We start from the raw sequence: 24,332 nt of genomic DNA, 5'->3' as shown, positions 1-24,332 counted from the left end.
CATTTACTCAGTAGAAATTCAACAATATAGCAAACTCTTGCACAGGATTAAGAATTTATAACTAGATGATTCTAAGAATACATATAGATTTACAAAGGAGATTTTACAAGCACTTTTCTTTGTATAATTATCAATTTTCCTTTTAAAATATCTGTGTAAATAATTAAAACATTATTTAGTTAACAACATTATAACATTCCTAATAATAACCAGACATCTTTAGGTGAAACTTCCTTTTAATATAAGCAAACTTCCAGGTTTTTAAATTATACTCCAGAATATTACCAACATGTGATCAACAGGGCTGATAGAATTATGTAAGAGCTTCCTAACTCATTTTGTTTTTAAAATAGTGCAATTCTTAATCTAAAAACATCTAGATTATAAGATTTTTTTCACAACATAGCTGATACAGTTGTACAACAAATTACACAATATAAGAAAATTTTAGAAATGTAACAATATTCTAAACAATATTATTATTTAAAATTTGAAACAAATCCATTACCAATTCAGCTGACCTCATTTTAGGTGAATTCACTTCCAAATTACACAGAAAATCACTCATCTCATTACCACTGGCATTATGTACAGTCACATCTAAAAACCCTATAAACGTAGCAAGTATGAAGCAATTACATCTAATTAAAGAGAAAATTTAAAACAGTTAATATCCATATAGCATTTTCCCTGTGCCTAGCATGATCCTCACAATAACGTGTTGGTGAGAAAGTGAAGAATATGTGAGGTGGGATTCTATCATTATTCCCTTACAGAAGAGTAAGGGATAAAGAAGTAAGACAACTGTCTTGATACGGATAATAAATTTCTTAATTCCAAATAACAAATACCCTTTTATGTTAGGTTGTACTTTGCCATAATAAAACTGAAGGGAATTTCTATTTTGGGTCTGGATTCACTAACAGAAAATAACTACTTATTGAGGGTAGAATTTATGAGAATTTGGGGGGGGGGAGAGATAAGCATTCCCTTCTAGAGTTTGTTACAGAGGAGAAAAAAAAATCCAAGCCAAGTGTGACATAGAACCCACACTTCAAGAAAGCAGATTTCAAAGAGTTCAATGTAAAACTAATATCTTAAAAGCTAAAATGCTTCAAGGGAAGACAGCCCAAGAGGTATGGCATCTCCTCAAGAATGAAATTCTGGAGACATAAGAGAAACAATTCATTGAGGAGGGAAAAAATAGGATTTGTCTGAAGACACTAATATGGAAACATAGAAAACTTAGATTTTTTTTTTAAAAAAATGTCCACAAGATGGAAACATAGCCAGGTAACAGAAGATGAATATAGAATGTGCTATAGTCTGTAAAAAAGTGATAAAACTCAGCTGAGACTAATAAAGATAGGACAACAACAACAACAAAATATTTGTTTGTTCTTTTGGGAGAAAAAGGAGAATCTAAGAAGAGACAAAACCTTTGCTTGAAGTGAATGAGAAGGAAGATAACCAATAGAGGGAAGGATCATCTTTTCAATTCTTATTTTATTTCTGTTCTCTATAAGGGATATTGCCTTTGACACTGAAACAAAACAAAAAATTTTGAAAACAAAAATTACTTTTAGAAAATTGATGAATAAGTAGAAAAAAAGAGAACAACATCCTGCCTTTGATGAACTCAAGCCATCTGGCCTAGGTGAACTACCTCCTTGGGTCTTGAAAAAACCTGCATACATGATTGTTGAGCCATCAGATGTGACAATTGAGATCATCTGTAACATTAAAGAGATTATATTCAACTGAGTAATGAAGTCACTCAAATTTTAAATAGATTCAGACAAATTTTAAATAGTTGGATTATGAGAGTGAGATGAGGAAGTGAAAGCAACAAGTATGTCTACTTTTTTGGAGTTAGGCTGTGAAAAGGAGGAAAAATAGAGGATGGAAAGGTTAAGTGAGTGTTTTTAAGGGTTAAAAGAAACCAAAGCATATTTGCAAGACAGCAGGGAATGAGAAGTAAATAAGAAAATATTTAAATTTCAAGGAATAATTGTGCAGGTATTCTGCTAGAGAAGATAGAAGGGAATAAGATCAGCTAGAAATATTAATCGTGGATCAACATCTCTTCACCAGAGACACTCAAAGAAAAGAAGATTGGAATAGGGGAAGAGGTCATAAGGACTGGAGATGCAAAATGTAAATCAACAGCCAAACTGTATACCTGTTATACTGAAATAGACTGTACAAACAATCACCTTAGCAGTGCCATTGCTTCTGGGTATTTTATAGAACACCCTAATTAAAAGTGGCAAAGATATTTTAGGTGTTTTTTGACAATTATAAGTAATTCCCGATTTGAATTTACAAAAAAAAAAAGTGTTACTATATCTGCTATGTTTAAATGACCTGTTACTGTTATTTTGTGTTTATTGATCCTAAAAACTAATTGCTAACAAAGAAATTCTAAGTGTAATCTCTTAATGGATAAGAACATTGCTGCCTGTACTGAAAAAGAAAAATGAATTTTGTGAGTGAAATTCAGCTTCCTTGAAAAAAAAAAATGTTACAGAGATTTCCTGTCAGGCTCTCCCAGGTATATTGGAATTTCTGCCTTTAAACACCTCCCCTACTCTATGTGCTCCTCCTTCCTCTGCTCACACATATATCCTCTCAAATTTTACATCATGGCTTCATGCTTGTCATTCAACATAATAATTATAGTCATTTCACCTAATGGTGCAAGTTTAAAATTTTGGGTACACTGGCATGTGGGAATGTTATTTCCACGTTCTGTTGACTCAACAGGGCTTATTATTTAGAATCCAAACAAGTATAGTTCTGAGCATAGAAGTAGGAAGGAACCCAAAGAACAGCTTTGGAGAATTATATTCTGATCTTCTATCCTCAGGAGTAATTTCAGTCTATCATTGCATTTCTCTATGTCCAATTCTAATCCGTATATGAGAGCTGAACTTGAATGGTCTGGGAAATGATATCATGATTTGGAAAGTGGTTAGATAATTCCTCTTATGACCCCTTATTGGAGGGAGTAATGAATTGAAATATCCCCACAGTGTGGTGTGATTACATGGAGGAAAAATATTTTCCAAGTACAAAGACTTCTCGACCTTTTATGATATGAAAATCATCCCCATCCGTCGATCTCAGTAAAAGATCTCACTTCCTGCCAACTAGAAAATATTTCTGTGGTCCTAATTTCTCTTTCAAATGATTCCAGAGATACCAAAGTTGAAAGGAAGATGTATCAGACTCTCATTCTCATTCTTTTCATTATAAGCTAGTTATTAACACCATCTTTGCCTCTCTTCCTCTAAGTTGAGGTTATTGCTATGTGTTAAGTTTCCCATAACCTTAGTTACATGGGATTGTTAGTTACAATCTCATCTAGAAGCCTCTAGGAGTGTAACTCAGAATAAGTCTTTTTCTTTGGATTAAGTAAGTCAATTTAGCTTCCAGATTGTGGGTTTCTCCTGTTAAAATGAAAATTATTTTCTCCATATCTATACTTATTCCATCCTGACCAGAGAAGCCCAGAAGGTATAGTGATAAGTACATCATCCTTGAATTTACTATGTGACCTTAGGCACATAGTTTCAGTCTCCTCATCTATAAAAATACACCAATAATTCTTTAAAACAGGATTGGTTTTGAGAATAAAATAAAGCAAATGTAAAGAACTTTACAAACCTTGAAATTATTATATAAATTTCAATTTATTGTTAGACAGGCAGCCTGGCATGTTCAATAGGAGTTCTATTCTTGGGGTCATTAGAAGCTGGTTCAGGGCAGGTAGGGGGCGCAGGGGATAGAGTACCAGCCCTGAAGTCAGGAGGACCTGAGTTCAAATCTGCCCTTAGACACTTAACACTTCCTAGCTGTGTGACCCTGGGCAAGTCACTTAACCCCAGCCTCAGGGAAAAAAAAGAAGAAGCTGGTTCAGATCTTACCTCTGATGTGTACCACGTGACCCTCAGTGCCCTAGACAACTCACTAGTTGGTGCTAAAGATAAGTTGCCACTTCACAGGCATAGAGAGCAGCTGGTTGGCTATTTAAGCACAGCAGCACATTATCTCTCTACTATTGGATAATCATTTGTTCAGTTAGGATCTTGCTAGACTATCTGAGGAATTGAACGTTAGTCAAGAAAAAGTTACTGGAAAAGATGAGTCTTCAGTTGGGTCCTGAAGAAAGTACAGAATTAATAAATAAGGGGGAGAAAGACATTCAAGATTAGGTAAGGGAGTCAACCTAAATATAGCAAAATGAGAGTGAGCAATAAGCTGGTTTGGCAATTGAGGTAAAATATTTAGAGAGTGATGTCAAAATCCAACTCACCTCAGAAGCAGCTTCTTATAGAATGGGAAGAGACCTAGGTTCCAGTCTTAGTTTTTGTCAATAATCAACTGTGACATTAACCAAGTCATAGAATATTTCTAGGTGTTTGTTTCCTCACCTATAAAATTAGTTATTTGAATTAATGTTCCCTTCAATCCTTTCCAGCTACTGTTATTGATTTGTTTGGCAAGACAGGAAAAAGTGAACTTGATTTACCTCTCGATCTACCTCTCTGTTGCTTATTTTCTGAGGTGCCTGGTTCTTACAGTCACTTCTGCCAAATATTTATGTGAATGGGTTATCTTTCAGAGTTGCTATTAACTTATTCCCTTTCTCCCTCTGCCTCTTTTTTTTTTCATGGCCAACACCTATAGGAAGAAGAACAAAAGCAGGCAGTAAGTGGATGTCAATGCAAGCACCATTTGACCTTTGCTCTTTTTGCATGCTCATTCCTCTCCCTTCCAGTTGGCATACTCCATTCCTACTTCTCATCCATAACTCAACTGGTTAAAATGGATTTACATAAGGACTTAGTTTTTATTTTGTTTTTTTTCCCAAGGCTTTTGTGATATGGCCTAAAAGGTATTCCAGAGCTTTTCACAATTCCAAGTGAAGGCTTTCCAGCGTCCACCCAGTAAAGCATGTTCTAATGAGAAACCTAAGCTTGCTCAGTTTGTGTCCACAAGTTCATGTTTGTCATGTATGTATATGTGCATTTGATTATGCATGATGGGCTGGGATGTGAATATGATTTTGAGCTCATGGTCACCAAATAACAGAATGAGGCATACACTGCTCCTTGTCTCTGGAGTGACTATATCTGCTTGAAAAAGCTTTCATAGGTTTGATGGGAAGATGGAGGCAGGTAAGGGCAATCTTAAATCTAAACATTTTTTTCTAAGGACAAATATGTGTATAAAAATTATTACTTTAAATAACCTTAGTTTTGTCTGTGTCATTCCACAGAATCAATCAGATTTCTCTAACTGCCCCAACTTCACTGGTAGAATTTGTTACCTAATGAAAGCTAATTTTTAATCTGCTGTCTAACCAGTTTGCCTGCTAAGAATCCTTCAGCTAATGTTATACTTGAGCTCTACTCCAGAGGGAGTTGTTTTGCTTTTCTGAAATGAAATATTACAGCGCAGGAGTAGTGAAGAGACCTTTTATTCCCTGAGGAACACTGACTATACAGAAACTTAGTTTGAGACTTAATTTTCTGAGAGAAAGGAAAATAAAGATTGCTCAGTTTATTTACTTTTTAGAGTTAAGTTGGTAATATGAAACTATTTGATAAAGATAATGGTTTTTTAAAATAGGTATCAGTTCCATATTTTGGCCAGAGGGAGAAAAAAAGATGGTGAAAGAAAGAAGGATGCATAAAAAGCTGATTTAAGGAAGAAAAAGTAAAAGAAGGGATAAGGGCTAAAATTGGGTGAGGATAGCAAGTAAAATGGAAGAAGAAAGAGACTGATTAAGAATTAAAAAGAGAAAATGAACCATAGACAGAGAGGACATCTGTAGCAACTTTACAAGTCTCAGACATTAGATCTCCCTTCCTTTCGTCCAGAGCTTGATGTGCTTAAGACCCCTCACACCTGTCTCTGATACCCAAACCTTTGGGGGTTGGATTTAAAGGTGAGAATGTCATGGGACATTAGGACTTGTGTCTTAATATGGAGACTTTCTCAGAGCTGCATATGGTATTTTGTTTGTTGATTTTAACAGTTCAATTAAAAGAATTTTCTGTAAGCCAATTGAAATCAACACATAGCCAAGAAGTTCCCAGCACTTTTCATTATCATCATCATTATTATGCATTGTTTTTTAGTTGTGTCCAGTTGTGACACTTCTATTTTAACTGATAGTTCTTTATTTTAAATTTTTTCTATACCTACGTATTCAAATTGAGGGTAAAGCCGATTGGCCGTTTCTAAAAGGGCTTCTCTATATAGTTGGGCCTTGATGGGGTTACCACCACTTGGGACCATGTCTTTAAAATCCAGGAACTAGATTTTATCAGTCTCATCTAGGAACTTGGGTTTTATTCATCTTAACCAAATCAAAATCAACAAAGAAATCATAATAGTTATTTATTATTTTATAATGGAGGATGTGATATGCCTAGCTGGGAAAACCAGTTTCAAGTCAATCTGCTCAGGTGGGTAGGCCCACTTGGAAACTAAATTATGAAGGATAAATTTACTTTGTGGTTAAATTAAATGGGACATTGCCAAAAAAGATATTTGTAGATAGGTTGGAATGTTGCTATGCCACAAGTTAGGAATGTTTTTGGCTAAAGAACTGATATTCATCATTTGAAACCAGATTAGTCTTTCTCTTGTCCAGTGCTCACTGACACAAATAAGTCAGTAAATGAGCTCTTATTAAGTACCTACTATGTGCCAGGCACTGCGCTAAGTGCTAAGCATGAAAAGAAAGGCAAAAGACAATCTAATGGGAGACAAGTGTGTGCAAACAAGCTATATGCAGAATTAGTAAGAAATAATCAACAGAGAGAATACACTAGAATGAAGAGGGACTAGGAAGGCGTCCTGGAGAAGGTGAGATTTTAGCTGAGATGTGAAGAAACCTAGTAAAGCCAGGAGGTAGAGACAAGGGAGAGCAGTCCAGATTTGGGAGACCAGTAGCCAGTAGATAAAGTGATTGTTTGGGAAACAGCAAGAAAGCCAGTGACAATGGATCAAAAAGGAAGGGGGAAGGGAAGTATAAAGTATACAAAAGTGGAATGCCAGTGAATTTTGTATATGATTTTGAAAAGTGATAGGGAGCCAATGACATTTAGGGAGTAGGGGAGTTACCTAGTCAGACTCTTATCTTATGAAAATTACTTTAGTTATTGAATAGAGGATGTTTTAGAGTAGGGAGAGACTTAGAAGCAAGACCACTTCCCCCAAATTTTCAGCAATCCACTACAATGGTTTAGACATGAGGCTGCACCAGAGTAATGGCAATATCAAAGGAGAAGAGGGAGTGTGTTTGAGAGCTGTTGCAACAATGAAATCAACAAGACTTGGCAACTGATTGAATATGGGGGGCTACAGATAGTGGGGAGACAGAGATGACCCTGGGTGCCTCCGAGGATGGTGTCGCCCTTGACAGTCATAGGGAAGTTTGGAAGGGGACAGAGTTTGGGAGGAAAGGTAATGAGGTTAGTTTTAGACGTGTGGAGTTTAAGAAATCTGCTGGACATCCAGTTTGTGATGTCTAAAAAGCATTTGGAGCAGCAGAGAGAGAGAGAAAGGTCTCAGTTCGCTTTAAAAAAAAATCCTTACTAGGCACCAGATGCTTCTGTCATTAAAAATCTCATGACAAAATTTATCTTTCATTAGTTACATTTTAGGGTGGTTGCTTCCTGGCAACACAATCTTCATCAGTAGTTATCTCCAAATCACAATGTAAAATGAGTTATTCCTGGGAAGCTTCCTGTAAATGACTAACCCCCATTTTGTGTTAACTGAGCTCAATAAGGGAAGGAATAAGAGCAGGGAGTCTAGCAAAATAGATGAGGGCTAGCACATGGCAGAGGTCAGGCAAACTGAAGTCAAGTGCCAGAGTAGCAGACAGAGCTGGAAAGATAAGGCATAGTCTGCATTTCAGGCAAAAGGGCAAGTCCAAAAAGTCAACTGGAGGAGGAAAGAATTGGACAAAGTCCATAGTGTAAGAGAGCAGAGGGATTAAGCAAGAGGGCCCCACTCAGGAACAGATGATAACTTAAGATACCTAATCCTACTTCTGAAGGTATTTGCTTTCTGCCTTTTTTTCTGCTTGCTAAGAATAGGAAGCACCAAATCAACATGTAGTGTAGATAGATAGATTAGATAGATTAGATAGATAGATAGATAGATAGATAGATAGATAGATAGATAGATAGATGGATGGATAGATGGATAGATGGATAGATAGAAAGAAGATAAAGAAGATAATGATGATGATGATGATGATAGATGGATAAATAGATAGATAGATAATGATGATGGATGGATGGATGGATGGATGGATGGATGGATGGATGGATGGATGGATGGATGAATGAATAGTTGAAATATCTAAATAGCTAGGTACTCTGGCAGCTCTGGGAAAGTAGGTAGCAAAGTGGATAGAGTGCTAGGCTAGGAACCAGAAAGACTCATGATCCTGAGTTTAAATCTAGATTCAGACACTTATTAGCTGTGTGACTCTGAGCAAGTCACTTTGCCCTCTTCATCTGTTAAATAAGCTAAAGAAGGAATAGCATTTTTTCTGCCAAGGAAACCTTAAATGGAGTCATGGAGGATCACAGGGGATGTGGGCTACACAGAGTAATGGAGGCATCACCGAAAACAACTGAACAAACAAAAATGTGCCAGTCACTCTATTAAGCCCTGAAGATCCAAAGATAAGAAACTTATATGATAATGGAGGGAGATAAAATATAAAGGGGAACTGGAAAAGTGGGGAAGAGGGAGACTTGTCAAGGAGTATGTCAAGGAAACTGCAAGAAGTATCATAGAAGCCTGATTCCTCACAAAATAAAACAAAAGACTCACTAATTATCTGCGTCTAAGCATCTGATGGAATGGAAATCGTTAGCCAGTATGGCTATAACAAAGAAACTCTATAATAATGGCCTAAAGGCCTGGTTCCTAACAAGATAAGGCAAACATTGACCTATCAAAGCCAGGGTAATCTATAGTTAGAAAAAAAAGTTGAAGTTCTTGCAAAGGAAACATGCCTCTGATTTTTGTAAAAACAGAAATGATTGAATTTTATTGACATGGTTACAATAGCAACTTGAGATTCATCATCTTATACTGTGTTTGTTTTACTTTCTGAATAAGAGTATGTATTCCTAAAGAACAAGAACTACATCTTGTGTTAGGGTCTGGTTCTGTCCTTCTGTCTCTTCCTGTTGTAAAGGGCTGTTTCCCTTTCCTTCTGTATCTCCTTTTTCCTTTCCGTTTCCCTCTTTCTCTCCTTTTCCTTTTCCCTTTCCTCCCTCCTCTCTCTTTCTTTTTCTCTCTGCCTCACAAAAAGGTGGAGAACTCATTCAATATATCATTAAAAATAAGAATCTAGTTGCTGTCATACCAGTGATTTTTAGATGTCTGTAAAGAGATCAGTGACTTATAATCAAAATAATAAAAGGTCATGTAATCTTTTACAATTTACAGAGCTCTTCAAGGTAATATCTCCATTTTATAGATAAGGGAATTGAGAATTTGCAACTTAATCAGAGCTACATAATAAGTGTTGTTACATGGAATCAAACCAAGAACTTTAAGAGCTGTGCTTTTTAATACTAAATTACACTGAAACTGGATCTATGAAGAGCTTGCATTCCAGTTAAAAGACGTAAGAGAAACAAGTAGAAAAACTATATTTGGACTTAGATATGGACCTTTTTATTATGAAGTGATGGCTTTTAGGTTATGCCATGTCTTGATTCCTTTTAAGACTGTCAATAATGTGTTTAGAGATTCACTCAGTAACTTCATGGTTGCCTGACCAGAAGATATTTGAATATTTTTCTTCTTCCTGACTAGAACACACCCAAACATGTTTTGGGATAACAGACACCCCCGAGACCAATGAATATTTCACACCTTTCTTTGCCTCCCCCCCCACTTCCCTATGTCCTCATATGGATGAGTCATTCTTTAAGTGTTCCCCTGGGTTTAAATCCTGGCTCGGGTACTTTTTAACTGCGACCCTGCTTGCAGTTTTACAAACTCTTACACACTTTTAAAATACAGTAATAGTTTACACTAACAGTAAGGGAAATGCCATTTCTTTCTTATTTAATTCCCAAATTGTCATAGTATTCCTTGCTGGGCCCTTCTATACCAAGAACCCCACTATGTAAAAATCTTTGCCAGCCTCCACAGTTTTTATATGAGCCAGTACATGATCCAGAAGGCTAATCAAGTTCTCAAAGACCAGGCACATCAGTCATGGTGAGCGTGCCAGGTACAAGGGCCTCTTGTAGGATATAAGGCCCAAGTATATCTCGAGCATTGCTGGAACAATCACACTTTTACAAAACTCAGTCACCAACGACACAGTCCCTTTTCTGTTATTTAGATTCTTCTTTTGTCTTCAGCTTGCTTTCCCAAACTTGTTCAAGGTTCCTTCATATAATGAATGGTATAATGGAAGAAACATTGGTTTCTTAAAGTCAGAGGGAGATAGACTTAATTCCTTCCTCAAACACTCAATAGCTGTATGGCCATAGGGAAGTCACTTAATTTGTACAATTTGGATAATAGCACCAACTTCTTGAGGTGGACGTAAAGACAGAATGAGAGATAGTGTTTGTAAAGTACTTCACAAGTCTGAAGTACCAATAGGATATTAGTAGTAGTATTCTTAATACAATATTAATATCATATTTCTCAGAAACTTCCTTCTTCGGCTAAATTGTTCTTTAACACTTGAACAAGGTAGTGTGCTGGATAGATCACTGGACCTGGAGTCAGGAGGATCTGCATTCAGATCCATCTTCAGCACTTAATAAGCATTGTGATTCTAGGCAAATCACTTCACCTTTGTCTGCCTCATGTTCCTCAACTATAAAATGGGGCTAAGAAGAGTAGTTGCTATCTGGGATTATTGTGAAGATCATATCAGATAATATTTGTAAAGCATTTAGCACATAGCCTGGCACATAGTAGATCCCTGATAAATGCTTATTTCCTTCCTCCCTCTAGATAATCCAAGTGTGTCCAATTTTTTCTTGGTGGCCAGGTAAATCCAAGGGTATCCAATAGATTGATAGAATAAGTGGGATATGAATAGAAGACTGATCATGGGAGCCCATAGGATAACTTCATTCTCAACACTAGTGTGGAGGCTATAGAAGTTATATATAATTAATAATCCCAATAAGCTTGTATTTGAGAATATCTCCCCCTCTCACTGGAATGGGAGATATTCCAGTTCTATTGATTCAAATACTTCTTCCCCTGTATTTATCTAGGACAGAGTTCACTCTGACCACCTCTTAGCTATAATCAAATACTTATGGACCAACGCAGACCACACTGAGTAAACATTATAATTACAAGGAAAAAAATTATCTCTGATCTAGAATAAGAACTGTTATCACTTGTAATAACTGACTGATCTCCAAGATTCTAAAACTTTCCTGGATTTGATGTGTTATGCCTGAATTTTTGTACTCACTTGTTCTATACTTTAATTTCCACAAATACTTGACCCTATAGTCTTACTGATCTGCACTGTCTTGCCAGATTCCTTCTGCATAGTAAAGCTGCCAGGCCCGGCCTGCCTCATTTGTCATTTTTGCCTTAATATATCATTAATCTGGAGCTCAGCAATGAAGGATAAATTGGATTTGGTTAGGTGAAGAGGAAAGGAATAATAATAGCTGACATTTGCTAAGTTCATCATAGTTTCCAGAGTGTATGTGTATTGACTTCCACAAGCTTCAGCCCAGGGAGTCAACATTAACAAATTCAAGACCGATAAGACATTCCTGACTAGAGTAGAGGATGTTGATTGGTATGTAGTAGAAAATACAATTAGAGAAATGTGAATTGGGATTAACAGTAGGGAATAGAAACAGTTGAATATGAATTGGGCTAGCAATATCATACAGCATCTTCTACAGAAGTCTGAAGTGACCCTTTATTCAACAGAGCACAAGATAATATTGAAAAATGTGTTTCTGTCTTTTAAATCCCAAACTAGTTAACTATGAAAATGTCCATCGCAAGAAAGTGAGCCACTAAGACATTTTTTGGTCACAGAACTCATAAAGATATAAATTGTAAAAGGGTTTGTTCATGCTATATTGGTAGAGGGCCTCTACTGATGAAATCTCACATTGCAAGAATGGATGGGGAGATTCAAAGAAGAAATTGGGAATCTAGTGGATTATTTTAGTAATCCAGACATGAATTTAAAAGAATCCAAGCAATAATAATTATAATGGAAATGGATTGAAAAGTTTGCATACAATAGAATTTCAAATGAAAAATATTAGAATGTGGTTGTGGCTGACCATGACTTAGTATAGATGACCACACTACAGTTGCTTTGCAGTTGTGGCACAGCCCTCAGACTCTGGTTGATCTCTAGGTCAAGTATATCAACACCTGTGCTAATGAGTTACTTCCTGTCAAGCCATTATGGGTGTTCCAAAAAACAGAAAAGTAGACAATGTCAGGAAATATGGAAACCCCTTCAAATTTCTTATCACCAGTGTACAGTTATTATAAGAAAGAAACTTTAACAAGTAGAAATGAGAAGTAAAAATCATTCCAAAAGGAAAAAAAAAGCCAAACAAAAAGTCAGAAACAAAGGAGAGGAACTTTGTCTTATATTCTTTCCCAACAAGATCTGAGTAAGAGGGAGAGTTACCCTTTGTCCAGCTCAATACTCTCTATAGTATTTCTCTGCCTTAGCCTATATCCATCAATGAATTATCTTAATTAAGACTTAAATCAGTTGCCTCAGTATTGACCCATTGATTGGACCTTATTTTTACTTCAGTATCTTGATCCAAGCAAGTTATTTATTCACTCTAGGACTCAATACCTATATTTATGAAGAGAGAGACTAAGGGATTACTGAAATCCCTTTTAATTCTAAAATTCTATAATTGTGTGATCCTAGTCTCTGCCCTTCCATTTCTTATAGAAAGCCATTTTTTTCAGATATAAAGTTACCCTAAGATCTTGTTGACTGTCTTCTTATGTACCTTAAAAATCCTCTGTCTTGATTTCCTTGCCAACAAGCTTAATAAAGCTCTTTCAGGCAGCATTCATCCAGCCTCCTATCTCCCACTTTTCTTCCCTATACTCGTCTAAGTATTCTAAGACACATCATCAGCTGTTTCCACGATGCCTTTCTCTGGCTTATCTCTGTTATCCTAAGCCAAAGACCATTTTGGCAAGAGGGAAAGATTCCTTGGCACTCTCTGCATGGCTTTGCTCCAGCAGCCAGCCCCTTTTCTCAGCTCTGCCTTGACTAAGAATTAAATATGTGACCCTTTACTGAAAGAGCTTCCATAGTTCTTTTAGTTCATGACATTGATTCCAGCTCTAGAATAACACATCTGTGGTAATAATGGTCTACATTTATATTGTATCTCCTCAATAAAGCTGACTTCCTTTACAGATGTGTTGTATGCTTCATGTTTCCTTATACTAAACTAAACTATTGGTTCATTATTGCCATTATTATTAATTATTACTATTATTCCTAAACCTGGAGGAAGATACCAGGCTCACACAGCAATCAGAGAATCTGAGGCATGATTTGAACCAGAACATTTTGACTCCTCTTCCACTAAGCTATAGAATCTACTCAGGGTGAGTTCCAGGATCGTGTTGCTTTTCAAGATTAACAATTTGTTGCCAGGCAGAGTTTCCCAGCGCAAGTTAATCAAGAAGCTTCCTTACCTGATAGACTGGATCTAGTCATAGGTGTCTGTTAGGTTAGAAAGGGTGATAGTGTAGTTCAAATATATTAGCCATCTTGCATTTTAAATTCTCTTAAATCCCTGCTAATGAATGCCAGTCCTAAAGAAGCTGTCAGTTGGTAGTTGGGGTTTTTTGTTTGTTTTTTACCAGTAAGGCTGCTATGTCAATGCCCCAGTGATAAAAGGTGTGGAAGGGTAACTTTAATATTAGAGGCAGTCCAGGGAGAGAGTCACCTTAGCTGCCCCTCCAGAGCCGCCTTAACTGTGGCTTCATGCCAACTCTTAACAAGTAACTGCTGTAAACAAAACCAACTCCAAGGATAGGTCATTTGTTGTCTAGCAACTGCTTTGGGGCCTTTTGTGGAACCAATCCCAGCCTAAGGTGGGAGTGGGGGGAGGGTCAGGGCAGGAATCTAGGACACTCACTTGGACCTAAAACTTCCCCGAGGGGGACACAAAGATCCATAGTTTGAAGGAGTAGGGAAATTTCAATTCCAGAGCCTCCTTAAAAGGTTCTAAGTTGCTCTGATGATATCTAGTTGTTTATTTTTTTTTCTTTTAAGTAGTATCATTTCCATCCCATTCTTCTCCCACTGATCAGCCCTTCCAGAGTTGTAAAGTCTTTTGTAAGACTTGTCAGAACTTGTAAAGTCTTTCACAGGACTTCTCCTTCATAAAAAAAAGTTTGTACAGATTAGTATAAAATAATTTCATAGAAGAAAGGGAACAAACAGTTGGTGAGATTGTTTTGTCAAGGTGGGGATAACTGAGCTGTTCTAAAGGAAGCTGGAGATGCTAAGAGGCAAAGGTGAGGAGTAGAAACCTGAGAGAAGTGCCTTTGCAAAGGTTCGGAGAAAGATGGAACGTTGTGTATGCAGACCCTGGAAGTGACTGAAAGGGAGAATTATGAATACTAGATATAACTATATACTAGAGATACCCTGGAGCCATGTTAAATGAAAAGGCGTTTATCAAATACTTGCTATGTCCCAGGCACCGTACTAGGCACAGATACAAATACAAAAAGCAATGTAATCCCTGCCAGTAAGGCATTTACATTCTAACAGGAAAAAAATAATAATTAGAAAGAATTGTGGGACAAAGGAGGAATGTTTTAGGCTGGAAGTCACTGGGTTGCTGAAAGAAACATTGGACAATTGATTTGAGTATTCCTTTCTAGAAATAGTCAAGTTAATTTGGATTATTGGTTCCAAACAAGAATTAAAGGGGAGCAGGAAGGAGAATTGGAATGTACATGTGCCAAAGTCCATTCAGGAGAGTCTGGAAATACCTAGTTATGGTAAAGCTTCATCATCAAAAACTCAAAGCCCTGTTACGCTAGCCTTCCTATCAGGTCAGAGTTTGGGGCTGGGAGCCTGAGCTTCAGTTTTTGGACTACCTGCATGACAAAATCCCCAGCAAGTCCAGGAAAAACAATTTTAACACAACAGCCCATTTCCTGGATTACAAGGATCAGAGATTATAGGAATATCTGATGGGAATCTGATGAAAATCAGGTCTTACAAAGGAGTGAAAGGAGTGCCAAGTCCTTCCCTTCATGTTGAACCTAATGGGCAACCAAGCTTTGAAACAAGATCCAGAATCCAGACCAAGAGGTTTTTCTCTCACAAAACACCTATTTCCTTGTTCAGAACAAGTTTCCTATCTCCTGACTCAGAAATGAGGATTCCTTGCTGAAATGCTTACTCTGCTGGGATCCAGACTATATCATTTAGAATATGTGTGATCTTAGAAAAGTCATTTCCTGCTCTTTTCACTCCAGTATCCTCATCTATAAAATGAAAGGGTTGAATTGGATGGTATCTAAAGTCCTTCCCGTTTCTAAAATGGCATGTGAAATGATCCTCGGGGGGGAAAAAAAAAAGCAAAACCTGTGAAGTTGTCAAATTAACCTTATAGTCCTTCAAAGAAATCTTCCCTACCTGCAAAAAACAAACAAACAAACAAACAAAAATTTCCACTTCAAACTATGAACCTTGAAGGGTTGGCTCAGCTGTAAGTAAGTCAATTCAGTCATGAAAACTTCACCTACATTGATACAGTTTACAAAGTCCTAACAAAACTGTACGTAGGCCAAGAACATAGGGGAATTTCAGGCCAGCTCAGGCTAACAGACTTCCCACACCAGCTGTGTCCTACAGACCCATGAAAAACAGTTTGGAAATGTTACAAAAGTCCAGCACTGGAAGCTTAGCTCTTTTTTTAAGGAGTGTGTTTGTTTTTAAGGATACTGGAAAAGTTTTTTAAATTCCATGTAATAGTAGATGAATTTAGAGTAGTGACAGGTCCCTACAGAGCCACTGGACAGTACAATTTCACCTCTACATGATTGTCTTTGGGAAAACCTGTTTTGGGTATCATTGACTGAATTCATGTTTCAGAACTTGTAGGTTTGAGAGTTGACTCCCATTTTTCTGGGGATATCTGAAGTGCAGTTTGGGGTTGAGAAGAGAAATGGAGAAATTGGTGCTAAGTAGGAAAACATCATGTTGGTCATCTTGGCTCTGCCATTAACTGTTTCTCTGTGCAGTTAGGGGATTTGAACTAGATAATACCTAAAGGTAATTATTTATTAGGCCCCTGTTATATGCCTGCTCCTATGCTAAGAACTGAGGATACAAAGAAAGGCAAAAGATGCCCCTGAGCTTGAGGACCTCACAGTCTATTTGAGGAGACAACTTTCAGCCAACTATATACAGACAAACTCATTTGTTGTCAGTCATTTCAGACATTCTTATTCTTTGTGACTTCATTTGGAGTTTCCTTGGCAAAAAGACTAGAATGGCTTAAGATTTCCTTCTCTAGCTATTTTTTAGTAGATGAAGAAGCTGAAATAAATGGGGTTAAGTGGTTTGCTCAGGATCACACAGCCAGTAAGTGTCTGAGGCCAGATTTGAACTCAGGAAAAGGGGTCTTCCTGACTTTAGCCCCATACTCTATCCATTGAGCTGCCTAGCTACCACTAAAACCAAAAGCAGGATAAACAGGGGAATGATCAACAGAAGGAAGGATTTTTGTATTTTTTCCTTTTTTTTTTTATTATAATTTTTTATATACAAAACATATGCATGGATAATTTTTCAACATTGACCCTTGCAAAAACTTCTGTTCCAACTTTTCCCTTCCTTCCCTCCACCCCCTTCCCTAAATGGCAGATAGTCCCATACATGTTAAATATGTTAAAGTATATGTTAAATACAATATATGTATACATATTTATACAGTTATCTTGTTGCACAAGAAAGATTGGATTTAGAAAGAAGGTAAAAATAACCTGAGAAGAAAAAAACAAAAATGCAAGCAAACAATAGCAGAAAGAATGGGAATGTTATGTTGTGGTCCATATTCATTTCCCATCTTCTTTCTCTGGGTGTAGCTGGTACTGCTAATTACAAATCAATTGGAACTAATGTGGATCCTTTCATTGTTGAAGAAGGCCACGTCCATCAGAACTGATCATCATGTAGTATTGTTGTTGAAGTACATAATGATCTCCTGGTTCTGCTCATTTCACTTAGCATCAGTTCATGTAAGTCTCTCCAAGTCTCTCTGTATTCATCCTGCTGGTCATTTCTTATATAGCATTTACATACCACAATTTATTCAGCCTTTCTCCAATTGATAGGTATTCATTTTCCAGTTTCTATCCACTATGAAAAGGGCTGCCACAAACATTTTTGCATATATGGGTCCCTTTCCAGAAGGAAGGATTTTTGAAGGAGGAATTTTAATTGGATTTTGAAGGGAGACAAGAGATAAAGGCAAAGAAAAACAATCCAAACCTGAGGGACAGAGTAAAAATGCTGGGAGTGGAGTGGAGAGATGGGAGTGTGTTTAAGGAATGGTAAGGAGGCCAGTGTGGGAATAAGATTTGAGAAGACCAAAAGAGGGAGACTTAAGTCATGAAAGGCATGGAAAGTTAAAGATATAGTTTCAAAATCCCATCTTTGACACATATGACACATATTTATTCATCTGAAAATTAGATTGCAGCAAAACTCAAATGTCTCTCCCAGTTTATGTGCCCAGGAGTGGGTATGGCTCCCTTGGATATCTCTTTATGCTTGGAATGGTGATGATGGTGATGGTATATTTCCATTTGGGGAAATTAATTAGTGTTGTCACCATCTTTCTAAGTTAGCACTTCTTATAGACCGTTTTTGGGGGGCATTTTCTACAATATCCAAGGAGATTGGGAAGTCCTGACTTGAAACCATGCCTTCATCTATTCTTTCTTAAAGCTTCACATCCTCTCCATCCAGTTTCACTTCTTAGATAATGTTTTTGGAATCAGTATATGGGAAAAGACCATTCCATTTCAATAAAAATAAAATAAAAATTTACATAAAAACAATTTTAGGCCCCAGGGTGGGAGCTGGAGAAGAAGCAATGGGTCACAGTAGCAGAAAATCACTTTGGCAATTGTGTGGAAAAAATTAACTAGGTAGGGAACCAGAAGTGTGGAGGCAAATTAGGAGACTATTTTAATTAGTTAGGCAAGTAGACTTTCCTAATCTAGGCAAGATGCAGTAAAAGTGAGAAGACAGAGACTATGTGAGTAGAGAAAAGGGCATAGATGTGAAATAAGTTGTAAAAGTAGAATAGAGAAGTCTTGGAAAATGAATGAGTATATAATGGGGGAGTTGAGTGAAGTAAGTAAGACATCAAAATTTGCAAAAGTAGGTGACTGATATAAAAGGAAGTAGAAATTATATGCAAGGTGGTAGATTTGATCTTAAAATTATCACTGTAATGTGCTGGAAGAAACGTCATTGAAACGTATTTCTCAATATGACTCTCAAAATAAGCTAGATAATGAGAATACAGATAATTTTATATTAATTATATATATGTTATATATAAATTATATTAAATTTTATATTAATAAATTCATTCAGTTTTGTCATTATAATATACTACAAGTGTGGAAAGAGCAGTTTGGGAAGTAGATCACAACCCTGGAATTGAGGCATGATCGAATAGTGAGAAGGAATTTCAGTTATATCTAAACATTTTACCTACTGGAACTTTTCCATCTCCTTCTTCATCTCCCTCTGTCTTTCCCTGTGTCTGTCCACATGTCCCCTCCTTCCATGTGTCTATCTGTCTCTCTCCAAAAAGCAGAGCAGCTAATAACTTCTTGATTCACTTTAATGATAAGGAGAAATTCTGGATCAGATTTTCACTAAAAGAGAGGGACTGTTTGCTAGATTAAAATTATGAAAATTTCCAGGGAGCAGAGACCACTGTCTCATGGAATTTGTGATAAAAGGAAAGAAGAAACAAGTATAAAATCAGTCTGTCATGCATCCCAGATTTGGAGGAAAGCACATGTTCAGAATTTCAGAGAAAATTTAGGTAGAATCCAATGGACTACAAAGCTGCAGAGGAGTCAGGTTAGGGCAGTCAAAAGTTGCCCAAGAATGAAATTCAGAAGATACAGAAGAAAATAATTCTAGTGTAGAGGAAAAAGAGGATATAGCCAAACATACCAGTGGTGGTATATAAGGAAGTCAATGTATTTAATAAAAGTACAGAAGATGGAAGTCAGACCAAGAAATGGAGAATTAATATGAGAGTATGATGAATCCTATAAAACTGTCAGGAATGCTAAAAATCAGAATTGAAGTGAGGCTGGTGAGAGAAGGTAAAGATAGAAGTAAGGATTGGGCTTTTTTGTTTATTTTGCTATAATTATGGCAAAATTATTTCAATTCTTAGGTGTATTTTGAAAGGCATATAACATGTATGCTCAATTATTTTTTTAAATTAATAGAAGCATACAAACAAGGAAACATGGAAATAATTGCCTTAAAGTGTTATTTCCAACTTGCTATGGTGAATATGGCCCCTTTATGCCTTGTGACCCATGAGAAATATATGTTTCTGCCAACTCTGAGAAGCTACATGTTTACACATTGATGCCTTAAGTATCTCAAAAGCAACATATCTAATATGGAACTACTTGCATTATTTCCCCCCACTCCTCCCCAAGCTCATCTCTCCTCCAAACTTCCCTGTCTCTTTTGAGGACACTTGGAAGTCACAGAACCACAAAAGTAGAGAATTGGAGATTTTGAGGATCAGAGTGGTCCTCAGCAGCCATTTTTCCTGACATTGGACTTAAATTTGTTTCTTTGTGCGTCAAGCTAGTGTTATTCTTGATTCTATCTTCTGGGGTGAAAGAGAATAAGTCTAGTTCCTTTTCTAAATTATGGTTTTTTAAATACTTGAAAGCCACCATCATATATTCCACCATTAAAAAAAAAAAGACAGGACTTTTGGGATTGATAGGATGATGATAACTGACAACAAAAAAGAAAGCAGAACTGCCTAGTTCTTTTTTTATTTCTGTTTTCTCTGCCAAGGAGAATGATTTTTGCTCGGGAAATAAAAGTACAAAAAATAAGTAGCAGGGAGTAAATATCCAAAATAAGTAATGAAGTAGTAAGTGAACATCTTGTACATGACTGATTCAAGTAACTTGGCCCAGGTGAATCATATCAAATCCAGAAAGAATAGGCCAGTGTGATTGCTTAGCTACCCTATGTGATGTTTTTTGACATGGAAGACAGGAGAGATATTACAAGATCAAAGAAAGGCAAAAGCACTGATTTTTTAAAAGAAGGGTGGTGATGGTGGCAGAATCTACCAACCATAGTGACAGTTACAAAGAGTCATCATGGCTTCTTCAGCAAGAGTAAGTCATCATGTTAGATTAACTTCATTTTTTCTTTATTCCATCAGTCAAATTGTATTTTTAAGCCTTAAAGTGTGCCAATGATTAAGGACTGAGGATCCAATGAAAGGCAAAAATAAGGAATTGACATTCTAAAGGGGGAGGTCTATAATAAAGTATAAACAACTATCTTCATATAAGAGCTATAGACTCTAAATCCCAAAGAGAAGGTAGCATAGAGAGCATCTCAGAGAGAAGGCACTAAGTGGGAATATCAGAAGGGACACTTGCAGGAGGTAAGGCGCGCACTGAGTCTCGAGAAAGCCAAGAGGTAGAGGTGAGGAGGAAAAACAATCTAGGTGTGGAGGACAACCAGCACAAAGGCAGCCAGGAGACAGCCTACTAATAGATAAGGAGACATTGAAGATTAGTGAGAAACTAGAACAATCTGCCTGAGAAAACAGAAGGGGATGGGATCAAGGGTGCCCAGAGAAGGGTTTGCTTTGGCAAAGAGAAACACCACTTCATGTGAAACAGAGATGAAGACCAAGATAATGAGAAAAGACATCTGAGTAATATGAGATGCAATGGTGGGGGTGGAGGGGGAGGAAAGAGAGAGCTTTTTGCAAATAGCCTTAATTTTTATTCTGAAATATGAGGCAAGATCCTCAGCTGAGACAGTTAGGGGAAAGGGATGCTAGGGATCCTTGAAGAGGGGAAAGCTTCAGAATAACTGCTGTGATGAGTGAGATAATGAATCACTTATAAAATGATTGCCTTGCTGCCATGAAGGCCCAGTTGAAATTTCCTAACAAATTTGCAGTCAACCCAGTTGTTTACTAGAAGTCTAATAATAGGTACAGAGTCAACCAGTGTTTGAAGCATTTGGCAAAGAAATTGGAAACCAAGCAAGAGCTTCATTAGTAAAAGACTGGCAGAATGGTGGTGGGAATAGGGGGAGGATGAATGGTTAGGCAGCAGTTCTGAAAAAAGTATGAGGGCCTTAGTTAACTACAAGCTTGATTTCAGTCAACAGTGTCATGTGGCAATTAAAAGAGTTAAGGTACTTTTGGGCTGTGTTGAGAGAGCTATAGCTTCCAGGAATAGGGAAGTGATAATCCCTCATCAGACCTCATCTTTAGCATCTTATTCAGTTTTAGGAAGCATGAGACATTTAAAGAATGGCACTGAAAAGGTGAGAAATGTTCAGAAGAGATCAGCCAAGATATTGAAGGACGTAGAGTCCATGTCATTTGAAGGAATCTAGCATGTCTGCCCTGAAAAAGAAAAGACTTCTGGGATATATGATAGTGGCTTTCAAATAAAGAACCATAATTTAGAAAAGGGACTAACTAGACTTATTCTCTTTCACCCCAGAAGATAGAGCCAAGAATAATAATAGATGGAAGTGCAAAGAAACAAATTTAAGCCCAATGTCAGGAAAACATTTTCTAATTAGAGCAGTACTAATTGAGGTATGTCATGTTTGGAATTCCTCTCATGTATGGGCTGAATTACAGGGCTGCTGAGGACCACTCTGATCTTCAAAATCTCCAATTCTCTACTTTTGGGGTTCTGTGACTGCCAAGTGTCCTCATAAGAGACAGCGAAGTTTGGAGGAAGGGTAGGCTTGGGGAGGAGTGGGGGAAAATAGGGCAAGTAGTTCCATATTAGATATATTGCTTTTGCGATACTTAAGGCATCAATATGTAAATATGTAGCTTCTCAGAATTGGCAGAAACATATATTTCTCATGGGTCACAAGCATAAAGGGGCCATATCCACCATAGCAAGTTGGAAATAGCATTTTAAGGCAATTATTTCCATATTTCCTTGTTTGCATGCCTCTATTAGTTTAAAAAATAATTGAGCATACATGTTATATGCCTTTCAAAATATACCCAAGAATTGAAATTTTTAAAGATTAGTGAAACAGATGAAATAAACAAATTTACCTTTTTAAAGATACTTTTTACAATAAAAGATAGAGAGAATGATAGTCAAGTAGGTCTGAACATAACTTTTCAACAGGAGTCATATTTCTTTCCATATAAATATTCATCATTCCCAGCAGAAAACCAGAAAACAAAACCAAATTACATATGACTTCAAATCACTAGAAAGTTTTTAATATAAATCTATTCCTCTTTCTATATCGAGTCCTATTTAATGGATAATATCATTTCTTAATTTCCTACTCATGTTTCAATAGTTCAGTGGTGTTTTTGTATAAGAATGAAGACGAGAAAAAGATCAGCTTACCTGGACTGGGTAGTAGAAGGGGAGTAATGTATAATAAGAATAGAGAAGTAGATTGGAGTATGATTAACAAGATTCTCCATGCCTAACAAAGAGATTTGTATTTTAGCCTAAAGGCAATAAGGGAGCCACTGAATTTTGTTTAATAGGGGAGTGATACCTTCATGGCTAGGTCTTCACTTTGGGAAAGCCACTTGGCAACTGTGTGCATGATTGACTAAAATGAGGAGAGACTTGATTCAGGAAGAGTATTAGGAGACCATTATATTTAATACGGAAGGGTGGATATGAGACATAAATGTGGCAATAGAAATTTTACTAGAGTTGACATCTATTTGAATATATGGGGTGAATAAAAGTGAGTTGAGGATGACCCCAAATTTGTAAACATTGGTGACTGGTAGAATAGTAGTATTCTAGACCAAAACAGGAACAGAGACAGGAGAAAGATGATGTAATGAAATCTGAAATGCAGATTACAAATTATTCATTTCTGATCATCCCATGACTCATTCCATGCCACCTTAAAAAAAAAAAAAAAAAGGATTGAGGTTTTTGCCTGTTGTGGAAGGAGCAATTTCTGTGTTCACAAGGTGAACTTGAGGAAATGGGATGGGCATGCTGAAGAAAAGGGAATTTTCACAATGTCATCTGTGCAGCTGCTATCATCAGTATTAAGATGGGGGTTTGGATATGTTTCCTGAGGGGCCAAAGAGAGTATAGATGAAGGAAAGTTAGGAGCTTGCAGAGCTGTAGTGGGGATGGAGTAGGGAAGTACTGGTTGATTACAATGAAGAATAAATATGGTTGTGTTGGAGGCAAGCCTCATGATTGACTGTTACTGCCCTCTGTTACTCTCCCACTACAGTTAAGAAAGGGGAGAGAGGCTATATGTAAGAAGTCCCTATGTGTACACTCAGAGTAAAGCCAAGGAGAGTCTGATGTCAGGAATGGGACAGTAGGACAATCCCTTCTTAGGTCATCAAATGTAAAATCTTACCTCTGAGAAAGAAGACCACTCCCAGCAACAGATAAAGTTGTTAAGTCCTGTTCTAATTTCTCTGTATGGAGTCTTGTTATGTTCTTGTATGGACTCTCTTTCTCAAAGAGAACTAAAGATAGCATAAGAGTGATGTCTTGACTTATTCATGAATTGGATTTAAGTGAAGCAAAGCTGTGTAAAGTTGTCAGCTTCAGGATCTCCTCCAGTGTCATTGAAGTCAAGTGAAAAGACCCGGAGGGGGAGGACAGTAGATGACCTTGGTCTTTCTCAATTAAGGCCTCAGTTTGTCCAAGACAACACCAATTCATTGGGTAGGGGTTAGGTAAGAAATGAGAGAGACGATAGCCTGATTTACAATTCAAAAAAAAAAAAAAAAAAAGCCAATTTAAGAGGAGAAAAAAAAACCTTCTGACTAGAACAGAAAATAATTCCTAAAAGCCAAAAGCTAAACCATGAGCCAGAAAGACTTGGGCTGGGAATTATTATGGACCATTCTAATATCTCCCACATACACCCCCTTCTCTCCTCTTACATTTCCAACACTTTGGTGCCAATCTTCATCTTCTCATGCCTAGATTATTAAAGTATCCCAGTGGCTGGTCTC

The 24,332-nt window shown here is 37.0% G+C and overlaps 1 protein-coding gene across 22 annotated transcripts in view; it reads left to right on the top strand.

Annotated features, from left to right (window-relative positions):
• The window catches only part of DTNB (dystrobrevin beta), a 366,632-nt gene that overhangs the window by 303,266 nt on the left and 39,034 nt on the right, over nt 1–24,332 (top strand). For 12 of the 22 annotated variants that reach the window (XM_074300075.1, XM_074300091.1, XM_074300083.1 and 9 more), the window contains one exon: nt 4,693–4,713. The exons of the other annotated variants lie outside the window; for them this stretch is intronic. In XM_074300075.1, the coding sequence (XP_074156176.1) occupies nt 4,693–4,713 (21 nt within the window). The remainder of the gene's footprint in view (nt 1–4,692; nt 4,714–24,332) is intronic. 22 annotated transcript variants of the gene reach the window in all.

The sequence above is a fragment of the Sminthopsis crassicaudata genome, chromosome 3 (assembly GCF_048593235.1).
Source record: "Sminthopsis crassicaudata isolate SCR6 chromosome 3, ASM4859323v1, whole genome shotgun sequence".
Taxonomy (NCBI): domain Eukaryota; kingdom Metazoa; phylum Chordata; class Mammalia; order Dasyuromorphia; family Dasyuridae; genus Sminthopsis; species Sminthopsis crassicaudata.
This window is presented reverse-complemented; position numbering and strand designations above follow the sequence as displayed.